Source organism: Oxyura jamaicensis, assembly GCF_011077185.1.
Source record: "Oxyura jamaicensis isolate SHBP4307 breed ruddy duck chromosome 1 unlocalized genomic scaffold, BPBGC_Ojam_1.0 oxy1_random_OJ90027, whole genome shotgun sequence".
Lineage (NCBI taxonomy): Eukaryota > Metazoa > Chordata > Aves > Anseriformes > Anatidae > Oxyura > Oxyura jamaicensis.
In genome coordinates, this window is record NW_023303133.1 from 14,772 (window position 1) to 31,980 (window position 17,209).

At 65.6% G+C, this 17,209-nt stretch overlaps 1 protein-coding gene across 1 annotated transcript; it reads right to left on the reverse strand.

Moving 5' to 3' along the window:
* Positions 1-626: 626 nt before the first annotated feature.
* Positions 627-16,865, reverse strand: LOC118156867 (staphylococcal nuclease domain-containing protein 1-like). The gene is made up of 8 exons (XM_035311095.1): positions 16,546-16,865; positions 13,980-14,140; positions 13,635-13,726; positions 12,324-12,482; positions 11,823-11,929; positions 11,499-11,589; positions 5,370-5,484; positions 627-649 (listed from the first exon to the last, which is right to left on the reverse strand). The coding sequence occupies exons 1-8, from the start codon at positions 16,863-16,865 to the stop codon at positions 642-644; spliced, it is 1,053 nt and encodes a 350-aa protein (XP_035166986.1). The 3' UTR covers positions 627-641.
* Between the last annotated feature and the right edge of the window lie 344 nt (positions 16,866-17,209).

Genomic DNA, 17,209 nt, shown 5'->3' on the forward strand with positions numbered 1-17,209 from the left:
CTCTCCGTGCTGGGCAGAGGGACAGGGCCACGTGTGCTGTGCACAGCATCCCCTCCCCCTGGCAGCTTCCATCCTTCTGCTCTTCTCACCTTGAGCGGTGAGGAAAGGGGACTGCCTGCCCGGTGAAGCGGAGAGTGAGCCCCGGTGCCAGCTCTGGGCTAGGAGCCCGGCCAGTGCCCGCGGCGGGGGCTTCGCACGGATGCTGCGCGCGGCAGCGAGGCTCTCGGCGGGAGGGAGGTGCTGAGCAAGCACCCAGCTGCAGCCCCCTGTTGCAGGGTGTCCCAGTTTCGTCTCCGACAGCCTAACACCGGGCAGGGGAAAGCACACGGCCAGTGGCACGGGTGGGTGCTGCTGGGCACCACTCCCCGGGGAACGGCGGGAGCTGGGATGCGATGGGGCAGGGGATGTACTGTGCCCAACACGCACTCACTGGGCAGGAAAGGTGCCTCCCTCCCAGCTGAGGGGGGATGCTGAGACCCCCAAGCAGGTTAGGGCTGATGGCGTCGGGGCTCAGCAGGCTCCCCATTCCTCTAATGCTGCTAATCCCTGGCTGCAAGTCCTCGCGCCAGCAGGGGCCTCGTGGCAGGTAAAAAAGCTCTTGGGCTGCGTGGGGCCGTCTCAGCCCAAAGGTCCCTGCTCTATCAGCAGCCTAAGGAAAAAAACCCAGCCCCAAATCCATCTGTTTTTTTGCCTCTGAAGCCATTTCCAGCTTTCCCTACGCTTCCAGCTTCTGACTGCTTTGTGGGAGTGACGGTTCCCCTAAGCCTGCCTGGTGCGGTGACGGCCGCCAAGACGCACGTCGAGCTCTCAGTTAGCAGCCACTGTGCCAGGAAAGCTCCGAGCAGGCACGAGCTCCGGCAGCAGCTGCCCTGGAGGCACTGCTGGAGGCTGAGGGGGGGTCAGCAGAACCCGCAAACCCCCCGGCTCCCACCGCAGCCTGGGGCTGAGGAACGGGCACAGCAGCACCCTGCGAGCGGGACGAACAAGGCAAGCCAGGCAGCCTTGGCTCGAGATGCTCACAAAACCCAGCCCAGCTCCATCCAGGCAGCCCCTGAAGAACTCCCTCCCGGTCTCAGCCCCAGCCCCAGCCGCTCCGGCAGCCTTATCTGCATGGCACAGGCGGCCGCAGGGATCTTCCCCAGGTGCCGGAGATGTGGTACAGGCAGCAGAGGAGCGGGGACGTCCCCACTGCTGCTCCTGCTCCCCTTCCACCACCTCCTCCAGCCCCGGGGCCAGGCAGGGGCAGCGTGGCCCCGGCCACCCTCGTGTCCTGCACCTCTCCAGCCAGCAGGCACTGGCCCCATGCAGGCCCCCAGGCACAACCCCCAGGGCTGCTTCCCTGCGCTTTTCTCCTCCTCGAGCCAGGGTCCGTGTCCGACTCCCCCGCTCCGAGACTTTTACCAATTAAGATATCAATTTAGATAAATTGTGGGATCGGAGCAGATTTGTAGTGCGGTTGCATCAATCGAGCAAATGCAGCTTGCTAGAACACAGAGCTGCTAACGAGGTTCTGTAATTTGGCTGTCCAAGGGAATGAACTTCTGATTAGAAAAGCTCAGCCGAAACCAAGCTCCTGAGCACCGCGGCCGGGAGCTGCCGAAAGGAGCCCGAGGGAGTCCCAGCCCCGGGGCCAACGCTCAACGCCCCAGCCCCGGGCTCTGCTCCAGCTGCGGGGACAGAGCCATCACCAGGACAGACGGACAGACCACAAACCCCTCCGATGGGCCGAGCAGCGCAGGACACCGGGGTGATGGGCACCAGCTGCAGCGATGGGAGAGGCTTCACTGCACCCCGAGGTGCGCTGCTCGCCCCAGAGGTGCCCAAAGAGCGCCCCATACTCCAAGCTCTGCGTCTGGGGCTCAGCCCTGAAGCGGGGTCCTGCCTCGAGCTCCGACCCGACATTTCCCTAAGCTCACGAAGGGGAAGGATCGCTGTGAACGCCCAGCCTTCGACGCTGCCCACAAGCACGTGCTGCCCTGAACAGCACACCCCAGCCAGCACGGCTGCTGCTCGCCGTGGGAAGGAGCCGCGCCGCATCCCGCTCCGGACCCTGGGATCGTCCCCACGCTGCCACAGCACCGGCACCGCACCTGCAGACCCAGCAGCTGGGCAGCGGTGGGAGATGCATCTCCATCTGAATACGTTACGTTCCTCGACAGAGACAAGCAATAGAGATATTAAATGCTATCAGCTCCCGCGCTCAGGATTCATTTCGCGCCGGGTGATGAAAGCGGAAGATGAAAGGCTGTAGGATTTTATTACATTGAATTTTCAGTTTGCCATCTCCCATCCACTCGATCAGGTGCCTAGGGACCAATTTGCATTCTGCGTGATGGAGATGGATCTCCCCGGCGCTAGCTACTTGCTGCCTACTACGGGTTGCAGGCATCCGGACCCAGGGCAGGGATGGGGCTGCCAAGAGCCCAGGCAGAGCCACAGCGCACGCACCTGCCTCAGGACAACGCCAGCAGCTCTGCCGTGAGCTGCCGGACCCACGCTAGGCACTCATGCAGTCCTTGCAAAACAACCTGAAATCAGCCCAAAACAAGCGTGTGCACACTCTGAGCTCCTCCTTCACAAGGGCAGCCAGGATGGGGTCTCTGGTGCCAGAAGCACGCGGCGCCCTGCCCAAAACGGGCCCAAAGCACGGCCCAGGAAGGGCTGGGCTTGGTTGGCTGGGGCTGCTCTGGTTTGCTTTTTATATTCTAAAAAGAAATCTGGAAGGGGAGGGGAGGCAAGCATTTCACTGACGGCATTCACAGGTAATTAAGCAGAGCCGGAGCTGAAAGTGCAGGAGGACCTAAAGAAGAATGAGAACGAAAGAGAAATGAGGTTTAACGCGGCCACCCACGAGCCGGTGTGGCAGAACGTGCTCCCTGCAGGGCACCACAAGCCTCAGGCAGCCCAGCACAGTGCGGGGAGCACGGCGGCACGAGAGGGGTCTGGTGCCCTCCTGGGGGGCTGCTCGAGCAAGGGGAGAAGGCAAAGCCACGCTGCAAGGATGCTCTCCGGGCACGGGGCAGCTCCTCTGCCAACCACCTTCAGAGGAAGGGGCCCAGGAGCTGCAGTGCCACAGCTCAGCCCCCAAGGGGACGCGCTCTGGAGCCACCGGTGCGGGACGGGGACGTGCGGGGACACGGCGCAGGCAGCGGGCACCACGCGCCCCGGGGTTACGCTGGCACGGCCACGCTCGTAGCGCTGCACAATCACACACGGCGTGGGGGTTTGGCTGCAGGATTCCAGCACCTGCAATCTCAGGATGCTATTTAAAAATGCAGCTGCTTCCAACGCCCCACCGCTTCCACCAGCTGAGCTTCTCAAAGCAGAAGCCAGCAGCAGGCGAGGGGGTTTGGGGCGGCGTGGCATCAGGCTGGTGGCCCAGCCCCAGCCACTGCTCAGGCCGCTGCTGTAGGGATGCAGCGGGCAGGAAGAAGCCAAACACAGGGCAGAAAGGGTCAGTAGCCCCCCAGAGCCCACGTTCTGGGCATCCCCAGGGAACGCCTGTCCAACGCGGTGGGGCCAGTGACAAGCCCAGCAGGAACGGAGAACATGACTGCCCCGTGCTGCGGGGACACCGCTCCAAACCCTCCCAATCCTCCCAATGCTTCCACAAGCAGAGCGGGCAGCGGGGAGCCTTTCTGCAGTCTCCTTGGAGACCATGACCACTGCAAATGATCTGCGCTCCCCCCCACAGCGTGGCCACTCCGAGGCAGCCCCCCGCCGGCACCCGCTGCCCGGCCCCGCGCCCTCCCCGCCGCGCAGCGCGCCGCATCTCCGGTCCACCCAGCTCTGACGCCAAAGGAACAGCAGGAGGAACGGGCTAATCTGGGAAGTTATTCATAATTCAGTGTGTACAAAACAAGGCAGCAACCGAGGAGGCAGGAATTTCCAAATTACGGTTCCCACAGCAACCCGAGCTCGATCCCCGCAGCCGTGCGCGGCTCCACGCGTCCGGGGGCTCCCGGCGCCGCTGCGGCGCGCGCACGGCCACGCAAAACGCCACGTTGCGTGAGAGCCGGCGCTGCGTGGGGAGAAACAGCCCTGCAAAAGGCAGCTTTCACGCAATCCTCCACGAAGGCTGGCTTTCTGCTCCCAGCTGGAAACCCCTCCTCTCGCTCGCGGGCAGGAGCGGCCCTCGCCATCTCGGCAAGCGCGGGATGAGGGGCACGGTTCCGCTACGAACACGGCGGGCAGCTCAGCGGCTCAAGCACATCCACCGCTGGAGGGGGGGGTGGAAAAAGGCAGCCAGCAGGTAAATCCCTGCCCCACGGGGCTCTTGGAGCGTTTCAGAGCCAGCGCCACCAGGCAGCACCTGGCTCCTGTCCCCGCACGACGGGTGCCAGCGCCGCCAGCGGGTGCCCCCGTCCCCTCTGCCGACCTTTCCGGAGGGAGACAGCGGAGATGAACCCAGCGCCCTGGCTCGTGTCCCGGCACACACGTGGTGCACAGCGCGGTTACGCAGAGGCTCAGCGTGCGGCCGAAGCGTACAAATGGCAGGGGTTATTTGGGGCACTCACAGTCCTGTCGTTCACTTACAGGACACGGAAACCCAGCGCAGAGCAGACCGAGGCAGGCGCAAGCAATTTAGCATTTCTGGATCGCTGCATTTCTGCAGCAAATCCTGACACCATGGGGCCAGGCTGCATGGGGACCCCAGCCCTGTCATGGGACCCCAGCAGCTCTCCTTTTCCCCACACAAGCACTAACACGGCCCCATGCAGAGCTCCCTCCAGCACCGTGATGCTGCAGACAGCGGCCGAGCCCTTGCTGAAGGGCAGGGAGGACCAGGAAAACCGAAGAGGGGCTGACACCCCACCTCCAGCAGCCCACAGGCTCCTGCTTCGCCTCCTGGCAATGGGCAGACAGCAGGAGAGCAGGATAGGGACGGTCACTGCGACGTGCAAGCCCCTGCCCAATGCCCAGGGCTGGGGGAGACCTCCAAGGACACACCGAGGGACACAATTCTCATGGACAAGTCATCCATCCCATCCACCAGCACGTTCCCAAGCAGCACCCACAGCCCGACCTCAACATCCCCATGGGGGCATGGCCAGAGGACACAGCTCTCCCACCTCCAGAGCACGGTGCCGGGAAGCTCCGTGTGCCATGGCACAGGCTCCCGTGAGGCCAAGGAGGGGAAACTGAGGCAGGGGGTGAGGCAGACCAACGCCTCCCTGCACCAGGCAGGGCACGCACTCAATCTCCCCAGGGGCTCCTGACACCCTCGAAAGGGGGCTCCCCCCCCTGGAGAGAGGACAGCGCTGAGCAGGAGCTCCCAGGGAGCGGAATCCACCCAGGGACGGTCACAGACACCGGTGACACTGCCGCAGACGCCCCCTCCCACCCCGCTGCCACCTCCCCACGGTCACCTGAGTGCTGTCCCCCTCCAGCCGGGGGGGGTCGGATGCTGGACAGATGAATGGTTTTGTGGTCCCCGGAGTTCAGCTTCACCACGATGGCGTCGGCGTTCAGCACCTGCATCACCTGGGGAGGGAGAGAGCGCAGCGGTGAGCGGCGTCCCTGCGGGCAGCACGGCCCCGAACAGCACTGGCACGGGGCACGTTCCCGATCCACCCCAGCTCCGGGGGCTGCCATCCTGCACAGAGCGAGCAGCTCTGAGCCTTGCCTGGGTGCCCAGGGCTCACCGGGGAACACGCAGCTTGCCATCCTGCCCTCCAAGCCCAGCGAGCTCAGCACCGGTCGGAGCCCCACAGTATCCCCCAGCGATGCCACGGGCACACTGAGCTCACACGGACGATTACCAAGGTGATGCCCACTTCCCTCTCCAGCGCTGGGACGTTTGCTTTACCTATGGGCAAAGGGCACCCTGCCCGCGTGGTGCCAGCCGCTGGAGCAGCCAGGGCACGACTGTGGGTTAGCTGAGGAGCGGGGGAAGGAGCAAGGAGGGAATGGAGGAGCCCTGCAGACTCCTCACAGCCTTAGTGATTACATCCATTTTTCACACGAGAAGTTTCTCCTGCTGCAAGCGTTGCTCCCAGTTTTCCAGAGCTGCGCTGGGCACCGCTCACCCCCACGGTGCGGCACAGGGGAGGAACGGCAGCCCCCAGAGCACAGCACCCGATGGCACAGTGCCAGCGCGAGCCCTGAGACCAGGGGACGACGTGGGGTCCGTCCCGCAGGGGGGTTCGGGTCCCGGGGGGCCGCAGGGAGCAAACCTCGCCGAAGGCTCGGGGGCGTGCGTCAGTCCCGGGACCGGAGAGCAGCGAGCGCAGGCACAGACCTCGCGGCTCAGCTGCTGGCTCTGTGGGCACCCAGGGAGCAAATTAATTCGAGCAACTGGTGGCAAAGGCAGGCAGGACCGTGCAAGTAGATGGAGGGGGAAGGAGGCTCCCAGCTTGCTGTTGTGATCTTCTCGGTTTTCCTGAACCACCGCTCCCCAGCCTGGGCCAGGAGCATCTCCACGAGCAGGACGAGGCAGCTGGGCCCTCCTGCCTCCACCATCACCCCAGTGGGACCCACACAAACTCTCCCTGACCTCGTGCTCACCCAGCGAGGCTCACCCGTGCCCCATGTGCCTGTCCCAGACACCGGCAGAGCCGGCAGGGAGCGCAGAAGGGGCCGGCCCTTCCCTTCTTGCAGCGCTTTTTGCCCCAGCAGGGGCATCGGTCCCTCCCCATGCGCTTAGTCAGAGGGATAACAGGATTATAGGAATTAGAATTAAAACAGACACTAAGGATTTCCAGGGCTCCTCGGCACAGCAAAGCCCTGCGGGGGACATCCCTGCCCCCAGCCTCTGCCTCTCCGGGGAGGCAGATCCCGGGGCTTTGCAGGCAGAGCGGAGCCCACAGCAGTTTGCATGCGAAATGGAGCCACCGCAGCTCACGCTGCAGGGCAGCCAGGGGTCGGGAAGGGGCCCCAGCCTCCCCGCCTGCATTTCCTGGGGTCTCCTTCCAGAAAGCAGGACTGGAGATGCTGAGCAGGGGGGGTGGAGCTGCAGGGCAGATTTGGGGACAAAGCCCCTGCTGCACTACACCTCCACCACGCGCGGCAGCGCAGGGAGCAGCGGTCAGGTCGCGTTTGGTCTGCGGCACCGCGGGGGCTCCCTGTAAGGGCAGGGCGAGCTGGCTGACCCCACCAGCCCCTCCGCACAGTGGCATCCCCTCCCCGCGGGCATCGGGCAGACCTCTCCCCCTCCATCGCCCTAGGGGTCGAAGACCCCACGCCTGCAGCCCCCGCGGGGCCGAGGAGCCTGGCAGCAAACCCCCGAGACTCAGCACAGCTGAGGCACGGGGCCATTTTTCTTGCTCACCATTCCTCAGCTTGCTGCGGACAGCTTCCTTTATCCAATATTTATTGTGGCTTCACCTGCCTCAGAAAGGCACTTTGATAAACGGTTTTAAAGGGGTTTTTTTTTTTTTTTTTTTTTTTTTTTTTTTTAAATCTCTGCAGCTGCTGCTCGAGGAGCCTGCGTGCCGCGGCACCGCTCCCCCCCCAGACCCAGCCTTCCCCCCACTCACAGCCCCCCCAGGGGGGGGCAGGGTCACCTCGCCAAGCATCATCCTCCTTGCACCCCTCCACCTGCGCCCGAAGGCAGCAGGCGGTGCCTGTTTTTCCCAGGAGAAGTTCCTCTGGCTGCAAGCTCTGCTCCCAACAAGGTTTCCAATTTTCCAAGCCAGAGCCTTGCAATGCCCCGGGCAGGGACCGGAGCGGACCCGGCTGCTGGGGGGCACCGCGGGGAGCGAGGAGGGGATGGAAAGGGCTGGCTGCACAGGGCAGCCCCTGGGGACCCCCGGGATGGGCAGAGGAACGTCTCCGAAGCGCTGCTGCCTCCTCCTTCCACCCCTTCGCCCTGGCTGCGTGCTGGGGAACAGAGGAGCCCATTCACGGCTCTCCCAGCTGCCGCGGGGCCACGCAGCCGCAGCCTGGCGGGTCCCCAGGGCTGCCCAGGGAGGCTGCCACGCTCCCCTCCCAGTGCTAACGAGAGCAGCTCGTTATGGCAGCGCTCCTGGGAGAGGGCTCGGGGACAGGCCAGGGGGCAGGGACTGTCCCCACAACTGGGGGTGACCGCTGCTCCGTGCCCAGGCAGCCACCTCGTGAGACGGGCACGGTGATTTTTTGGGGAGGCAGAGCCCTGCGTGGCCAGCACCGTGCCCCCACCCTGGATCCCCGAGTGGGGAAGTGCTCTTGGAGAGGTTTCGGCACGCTTTTGCGATCAGCTCCGGGAGAGCAGCTCCCCAGACTTGCTTTGGCAGATTCTGCCGAGCTTTGAGATGATTTGGCCATGATAAAGGGTCTGAGCGTTTCGGAAAGCGGAAAAAAAATAAAATAAAAGCCACAAGGCTGGGAGCTCAGCCACGAACGCCTTCTCCATTCTTCTCCATTTTGCAGAAAGGCTGGAGCCGATCCACAGCGCAAGTCAGGGCACGACGCACGCAGCCAGCCTGGCTGGGGCCACCCGAGCCCCCCTGCGCTCCCCGAGGGATGCCCGGGGTCACGGCCCGCAGCCCCCGTCCGGGTGCACGGGGGGACACGCTGCTCCAGCAGACCCACGGTGACGGCTCCCCGGGCACCCAGGGCCCCAGGCGAGCGCTGCTGTCATCCCTCTCCTCTTCCTCAGCATCCCCAGCCCCTGGCTCGCGGGGAGCTGATCCTGGCCCGCGGGGTGCAGAGGGGGCAGAGCCCTCCCTGAGCCCTCGCAGCCCCGGGAGCCGCAGAGAAAGAGAGAAAGCTGTGCTGCAAACAGCTTTTGGCACGGCGTAGCTGCAAGCGTGATGCGTTCAGCTCTAAGCAACGCTGTCCCAAATTCTTGGGTGCTCTAAGACAAGCTGACGTAGGAAATTCTGAAGAAAGCCTCCTGTCTCTTCACATTTTTATCCCACCTCTTTTTCTTCTTGCCACTCGCTCCACCATTTACAGGCAGCAAGTCCGCAGCCGGGACCGAGAGACTTCGTCCCTGCCCAAACCAAACCCTCCGCTCAAACCACCAGCCCTCATTCCAAACCACAGCTCAAGGCCGTGGCAGGAGGACCCAAAAACCAGCCACAGCTGCTTTGTGCCCCCTGCTCAGCGCCGCGGGGGCAGGTTGGGACCTTCCCCTCCTGCCCGCCACCCCCAGGAGCGGGCACGTCGCCCCTGCCACCCCGGCTCAGCCCTCCGAAGCAACACATCCACCGCCTCTGTGGTGCGAGGCTGCACCCCACAGAGCCCCCCCCGGGTGCCACGAGGACCGAGGGGTGTTTACGCCCCCTTCCATGCAGCACCCCGGGCGCTACGAGGACCGAGGGGTGTTTATGGCCCCTTGCGTGGGGCACCGGGCGCGCGCCCAAGCCGCGTTTAAGCTCCTGGGCTTCCGAGCGCGCAGGCATTTGTCCTGATTTTCCCTGTCACTTGCAATTCTCGGGGAGAGAAAAGGACCAAAAATTGACACTGCAAAAACGACATCGCCCTGGGGGGGCTCTGGCTGACTGCTCCCTAAACGCTGATTTGCGCGTTCCTGCACAAGTAGCAGTTTTGAAGCACAGGCAGAGACTTTCTGCTGCGTCCCTGGGAAGCAGGGGGCACAAGGCGGTGTTCGGGGCTCCTCCTGCAGAGCCAGCGCAGCCCACATGAGCCAGAGCCGTGCTCCCAGGGGGAACGCATCCCCTCCCCACGGGGCTGCATAAAGCTGGAGGGCGAGCGGGGGGGGCACAAGGGGCCGTGCCCAGGACCGGGGGCAATCCTGGGTGCTCCGCTCCCAGCGACCGGACACCCCCTTGGGATGCACCCCGTGCTTTGCCCATCCGAGCCCATGGAGAGGGCTGGGACCCCCAGGTGGGATGCACTGCCCCCCGTACCCCACCCCCGGGGACGGGGGCACCCCCACATCCAGCATCTTCGCCGCTTTGCCCCACAGCAGTGCCCAGGGGCTCGGGACGAGAGCCCTGCCTGCTGCAGCTCCCCGGCAGCGCCCCAGCTCGCATGCGAGCGGCTCAACGAAATGACGGGCATCTTGGAAATGCCAGGAGCATCCACCCGCCCCCTCCGCAAGCTGCTGAGCAAAGCATGACTAATGCCCCCCGCGTCTGGTCCTGGCGCGGGCTGCGTCTGCAGCCTCTGCCAGCGCAGGATCAGCGCCGCGGAGCCGCCAGCGCCGACACACGGCGCTCCCCTGCCCTGCACGGGGCGCTGGGCACCACGGCGGCACCTGGGGCAGGGGACCCCCGTGGGTCTCTCCTCCCTGTCCCAGGGGCTCTCACCTCCGTGTTCCGGGAGGCGTCCCGCAGCTCCGGCCTCCGAGGAGCCCCCCGGGGTGGGCGCTCAGGACGCCTTCGTTCACTGCTCGCAAGGGAAAAGCGGAGCAAAGCCTGAGCCCCCCGGGCGAGGAAGTGCTCAGGACCTCTGCTGTCACTGCGGCCTGATCGGAGCTGACAAACGGCCACTGAGGGAGAAGGGAGCGCATCTGATCGGGAGTTACCGCGGGAGCGAGCACCTCCCTGCCCTCACCCTGCAGGACAGGAGCTGTCACCGGTGACAGCGCTGTGCCTTTGGCAGATGAGATAATTAACCGTGCTGGATCGCGCCTTCGAGACAGGACTGGGCACAGGAGCTCCTCGCTTTGCCCTGCTTGGCACCGCCACCGCTCCCTGAGCCAGCGGCGCTTGGCCCCTGTGGTCGGGCACAGCCCCGTGCCCTGAATCGCCACCCTAATTCCTCCGGGAGCAGGAATTAGGGGGAAAAACACGGAGCTGGCGCTCAGGAGGTGGCTGCGAGGCAGGATGTGACCCAGTGCCACCCGGCGCGGGGGCTCGGCTGGCTTCCCAAGAAATCCAACTGCGCATTTCCCAGGGCTCCCAGCCCGGCGGCTGGGTGAGCCGGCAGCACCACCTAGCGGGGCTCAGCACCGGGCTCAGCACCCGGCAGCTCGGGGCTCCGTGCCGCAGGCACCCGGGCGCGATGCTCCTCCGGTGGGACACGCGCCCGGGGCAGGCACAGCGCCCGGTCAGCCCCGCTGCACTGCCCTCCCACCCTCCTGGACACGGCACCGCTGCCAACACCAACCGAAGCTCACTGGGGAAGGGGTGAGCACAGCTTCGGGGTGGTGGTCCCACACCAGGGATGCGGGAAGGGGCTGTGACAGGGGCACGGAGCCCCCGTGATGGGAAGGGGAAGCTCTGCTGAGCCCAGTCCCCTGCAGCCAGGGCGAGAGCATCCCTGCAGTACCCAGGGAACCCACCAGCCTGCAGCCCCCTCCCCTCTGCCCTGTTTCACCTCTCCCCACGTCAAGCACGGTGCAGGGACACGGCTCAGCCCTGACCAGGGGCTGCATGGACACAGCATCACCCGGGCTGCTCACCCCGCCGTGCCATCGAGCCCTGGCTCTGACCCACAGAGGGCAGCCCAATCCCGGGGGGCACCTGGGTAGTCCACGGTGGGGCAATCGAAGCCACAATCGAGGCACAGCAGGGGCAGAGCCCGGCTCCGGGCTTTTTCCAACCACACGCGGGTGCCGGCAGAGGCAGCCCAGCACCCGTCCCTGCCCTGCTCCGCCAGGCACTCACCTTGGCCACAAACTGCTTGTCCTTCTGGTCCAGGTTCGCCGTGGGGGCCACGTAATCCCTCCAGATCCTCAGCTTGCGCTCCTTGGCGAACCTGGCGGGGGGAGGAGACACCCGTGACACCCGGGCAGGGGTCCCCAGCAGGGACGGATGTGCCGCAGTGGTGGCACCGGGCACAAAGCCGCCACCTTTCTCTTCTATTGCAGGGGGCATCGGCGGGTGGTGAGGGCTGCTCCAAGCCCTCAGTGCCACCAGGGACACCCGACGCGCGTGGATGGGGCCAAGCACCCCGCGTGCCCGCTGGCAGCGCCGCAGCCCCGGGCTCACCTTTCGGCCGCGCGCAGCTTGTCAGCCCCGCGGGTGTAGACGGCGATGGACCAGTCCACGCAGCGGGCGAAGCCCTCCTTCAGCAGCAGCTCGGTGATGTTGCCATTCTGCAGACGGGGAGGAGGTGCACGCTCACACACGGGGCCCCTTGGCACTGGGATTTATCCCGCCCTGCCCCACCACTGAGTCCTGCGGCACAGAGCTCACGCGTCCTGCGCAGCCCCTTCGCTGTCACGGGTCCCCAGTGCCCACAAACGATGCGAGGCCTGGCCCACGGCACCACGAGGGCTGTCAAAGGATGCGACCCCAAAAGACCACAGGACTCTGCTCAAACGGACCCGTGCCCTCCTACAGCCCTGGCAGAGAGCACAGCTCCCAGCCCTGCGGGGCTGCGCCGAGCCCTGTGGAGGCACCAGGACCTTGCAGCATCTCCAGCAGGGGATGAAGAGCATGCCAGCAGCCCCCAGGGCCCCTGTCCCGCCCCTCACCGCCCCCACTTGCCGGGTGCAGGATGGTGCCCAGGATGTTCTGGTTGTGGCAGCTCTCCAGCACGATCTGCACGTCCCTCTGCAGCAGCCGCGACTCCGTGAAAAACTTCGCTTCGGCCGCAAACGGCTCGGGGACCTCCGGGGCGTCCGCCTCCCGCTTGAACGTGGGGCACTGCGGCACAGGGACACGGTCAGGGCATGGGCGGGCACCCACAGCACGAGGTGGGCCCCGAGAACCTCGGCGAGGGGGAGAACATCACCCACAGAGACGGGATCACAGCACTGCGGGGCACTGCGGCACAGAGCCGTGCTGTGAGACCGGGCACAGAGCTTGGCCAGCCCCAAGGACCCCATGCCCCAAAGTCAGGAGGCTCTAAAGGGGTCTGATGCCTGGTCCAGCCCATCCTCCCCACCGAGGAGAGTCCCTGCTTGCTCAGGACACCAGGCTTCAAATGGGTGCTGATGGAGGGCAGACGTGGCAGGAGCTGGCAGAGCTGCCAGGGACGGACAGGTCCCGGCAGCAGCGGGGCCGTGGGCACCCCAGGGGGGCTCTCCCCATGCTGGCTCCGCAGGAAAAGGGGAGAGGAGCCACGAGGCCAGGACTCAGGCTGGGCTCAGCATCGCAGAAGTGGAGGAGGAAAACCCCAAGTGCCCCAAGCTCTGGGACCAGGAGATGTGACCAGGGATGTGTGCACAGCGATGCTCTCCGGCTGTTCTGTGCTGACGCAGCCCTTTACCCGCCCCAGCAAACACTGCCAGGAGCAAACCAGGGCACGGGAACAAACTCCCAGTGCAGTCCTGCTGAGGATGGCACAGAAAACGGCAAGGTTCAAAAGGCAAGGGGAAAATATAAATTAAAAAAATCACCGGTGCTGCAGCAAAGGGCGCACCCAGAGCGCACTGAGCAGCAGCCCCAGCACCGGGGGAGCACACGGGCAGGGCTGCTCCCCAGCTGCCCCGAGAGCCCCCCACCACGCAGCCACCAGCAGTCACGTAGGGGCTGAGCCCTCCTGGTGGGACGGAGCCATTCCTCCCCCAGCTGCCTGGGACCCTCCCATGGCATCCCAGACCTTGCACAGCATGGGGCTGGCACCTGCTGACCCCCAGTGTCCCCTGACCCCCAGTGTCCCCACCCCGCAGCGACGGCCCCGCAGCGGTGTGCGCACCCCGGGGGCTGTGCCAAGCACGGTGCTGGAGGACGCCCGATGGCCGGGGGAGTGGGTGGGGGTAAGGCCCCTCGGAGGCTCGCACCAGTCCCGGTGCCAGGAGCAGAGAGGTGACAGCAAGCACGAGAAGCAGGCAGGTGACAGCGGCCACACCTCACCTTGATCCCCGAGAGCATGACGGTGACCAGGTAGTAGTCCGGGAGGAGGAGGGCTCTCACCACGCTGCCATCCCGGACGTGCTCTATGATGGCTGCAGGACGAGAGCAGAGGTTGGTGCTGGCCACGGAGGGGCTCAGCAGGAGCTGCAGAGCCAGGCCTGCCCCCTTCCACCCCCACAGCTGCTGCACGGTGAGCGCCGTGCTCGTGCAAAGCCAAGAACAGCACCGCAGCAGCGCCGTGCGCGCAGCTTTGGGGACAGGCTGGTCCCACAAGCCACAAAAGCGCAGAGCGGGCAGGGAGACGCAGCCCTGGCCACCACCGCGTCCCCACGGCCACCAGCTCACCATTGACCGGCTTCTGGTGCATGGAGTCCACGAAGTGCCGGGGGTTCTCGATGGTGTACTTGAGGTCCCGGATGGTGTGGGAGCCCGTGCCCTCGCTCCACATCCCCTTCTTGGCGCTCTTGGCCTGCTCCTCCAGCTCCGCCAGCCTGCTCTGCTCAGGGCTGCAAGGAGCAGGACAAAAACCAGGTCAGGGCAGAGCCACGGCGCTCAGCGGGCGCGGGGACAAGCGGGCAGGACGTTGGATGGCCCTGTGTATTTTATCCCCGGGGACATCCATCTCTCAGGCGCTTTTCTGGATGCTCCAGCAACCTGAACGCGCAGGTCTAGGAAGGGCGCAGCCCGGGGGAGCGATGGTTTATGGTTTTATGCTGCCGACAGCAGCGCTCCGTAAATCGGAGTCCCTCTGGCACCCGGCAGGCAGGTGGCCCAGTACAGCCCAGCTTTAACAGGACAGCAAAGGCGCGAGCTGCGTGGCCCCTCACGGGGCTGGTTTTGTGCACCGAGGTGGGACGGTGACCGCGGGGAGCTTGGGACACAGGTCCTGACCCAGCGGGTCCTGACCCCGCAGCTGGGCAGCAGCAGCCCCGGCCACCAGCGCCTGGTTTGGGAGCGAGGGCTGTGGAGCCGAGGCTGCTGCCAGCAGCTCACCGGGAGCACAAACGGCCCGGGGCGAGTAGCAGGCGGCCTCCAAAGCCAGGAGGAAGCAGCAGGCGTCTCTCCACACCAAGGGGACCGAGTCCCCGACGAAGGAGAGCGCTGCCAAGCGCTGTCACGCTCCGTTAAACACACCCTGGGATGTTTCTGGTTCATCGCTCTTCAGCTCAGCTGAGGGCAAAGCTGCAACCTGAGGAACCCCGAGCTCCGTGCAGAAGCTGAGTGGCGCCGCAGACCAGGAGCCCCCCAGGTAAATGAGCCTGGCTTTAAATACCTGCGGCCCAGGGGGGCAGCAGAGCAGGGGGCACAGCAGCTCCCCGGCACCCTCGGGGCTCACCCAGCACCTCCAGCAGCCTCCTCTGCCTGCACCTGGTGAGCTGAGGCTCCTCGTGCACCCGTTAATTAAGACGTCCTTTGAATTAGGAGAGCAAGCTCTGAGCAGCAACAAGCCCCAGGCAGCGTTTAATTGCAGGAAGCTCGGTCCTGCGGGGACCGTGGTACTCCAGGGGAACTGCGCAGACCGGGACGGCCGCACGCCCCGGCCTCACTGCAGGCGGCTGCTGGAGCAGAGGGGACAAAGCCCGGCAAGCCCAAGGCCACCAGAACGTCCCCATGGCCCAGGTCCCCTGGCACGAGCACCACCACGGTGAGCACAGCACGACAGTGCCCAGCCTATGCCGCGATCTCCTTCCACGCCTCCCCTTGGGGGGAACGCTGCTGGGACAGCAGGGACAAGTCACAGCCATGCCACCGCTTCCCCAGCTCCCTGCCACAGAGTCACAGCCCCTGGACACGGGGCAGCAGCCACGCTGAAGGTCGGTGCTCACATCCGTGGTGCAAGGGAGCTGAGGGCCTGCCTGGTGTGCGCCCCGGTGCCCGGCACGCAGGGGAGCCCCAGCCCTGACGTCCCTACGGTGTCCCTGCACGGTGACAGCTTCCTCCGGCTGTCACAGCAGCACGGCCACGTGCTGCAAGTGACCCAAAGCAGAAACCGCAGTGGGGTGCCAGCCCCGTGCTCACCGTGATCACCAGCGCCAGAGGTGGGAACCTGCAGCACCAGAGCAGGAGCTGGCTCCAGCTGATCCTCGTCCACCCCATGAACGTGGCTGCGCCTTGCGAGACCCCTGCGAGGGGGCTGCTTGGCTGCACTCGCTCTCCTGCCAGCACGGGGCACGTCCTGTGCAGTCCCCACGCCGCATCCCAGGGCCAGGCTCACCACACGGGTCACAGCAGATGGAGCCCTTGGTGCCCAGCACGGGGGGCGCAGGGTGCCCGTCGCACACCCCAACCGTGCTACAGCTGAGCTTTAATTCCCGTTGGTCACGCAGACCCTACGGGCCCAGGCAGGGGCTACAAAGGCACTGAGGGGGTGGCTGGGCACAGGGACAGGGACCGCGTCCCTGGACAGCCGGCGAGCAGGACCCGACAGCGCTCAGGGCTCCTGCACCGGGGAGCCCAGGAACAAGGCACCCCGTCCCTGCCCTTGGCAGCGCATGCTCTGTTTACTCCTCGTACCTGTTTACAGGCTGCGCTACTGAAAACACCGGATGGAAAGCACCCAAGTGTGCCAGGAACAGTTTTAGGAAGCGACACGGGCGAGCTTCCAGCCCAGCAGGCACAGGATGGAAATAGCGTCCCACCGGTATTTATAGCGCCGGCGCAGCAACCGCTCACGCCCCTGGAACAGCCCCCGCGCGGGGCTGCCAGCACGGTGGCCACGGCCGGGCTTCTCCCGGCACCAGGCTCAGACCCCTCTGGGGTCACCAATTCCCAGCAGGGCCAGGAAAAAGCCACGGCTCCGAGGCTGAGCCCCGCACTCCCAGCCCGGGCGCCCTGGCGCAAATAACCGACGGCGGGAGCCCCGCAGCGTGGAGCTGCTTCCCGGGGCGGTGAAGCACGGCCACATACGTACTTGTTGGCTCGGATCCCTTCCCGGCGGGAGGCCAGTCCTTCTGCCACCAGGGACTCGGCGATGTTCTCACCGCTTGTGTCTGCGGGGAGAGGAGAGGTGTCAGCGGAGGCGCGCAGCGGGCAGATGGCACCACGCGAGAAACCGACCTGGTCCCCGCGGAGAGCCCGGGAACGAGGTGATTTCACTGGGCGAGGAGGGGCGCACGGCCACGAGACAGGTTCTGCACGTGGTCTGGGCTCTGCTGACTGGCAGCACAGGCTGCCATCGGGGTCTCGAGGCACCCACCCCACGGTAAGTTCAGTAGAGAAGCCAGGAGCCATGAGACCGTCCCCAGCGCCGCACGGGGAGGGAGCTCCCGGTCCCCCTGCGTGGGCTCACAGAGATCAGAGCCTCGAGGGCAGACCCCAGCCCACCCGCACACCCCAATAACTGCACTGCCCTGCAGCAAAACCCACAGCTGCCTTGCCACTCCTGGTGCTGCTCCGTGCCCCATGCACAGTGCCGAGCTCCCCTGGGACAGCACTTCCCCGGGCAGGGGGTGAGAGCAGGAGGAGCAGGGGCTGACGCCCAGCTCAGCTGCAAGGCTCGGGGGCAGCCAGGACGGTTTGCACATGAGGGGGAGGCCCTCAGCATCCCTCAGCAAGCTGGGACCTCCCGGACCCAA

What these genes read in the sequence shown, in the direction of transcription:
- LOC118156867 (XM_035311095.1), bottom strand. Translation starts at nt 16,865, where the DNA reads ATGGCTCCTGGCTTCTCTACTGAACTTACCGTGGGGTGGGTGCCTCGA. An exon ending in TCATGCTCTCGGGGATCAAG is followed by an intron (nt 12,483 to 13,634) that starts GTGAGGTGTGGC and finishes CCTGTGCCGCAG; the next exon opens with TGCCCCACGTTCAAGCGGGA. An exon ending in ACAAGCAGTTTGTGGCCAAG is followed by an intron (nt 5,485 to 11,498) that starts GTGAGTGCCTGG and finishes CTCCCTCCCCAG; the next exon opens with GTGATGCAGGTGCTGAACGC.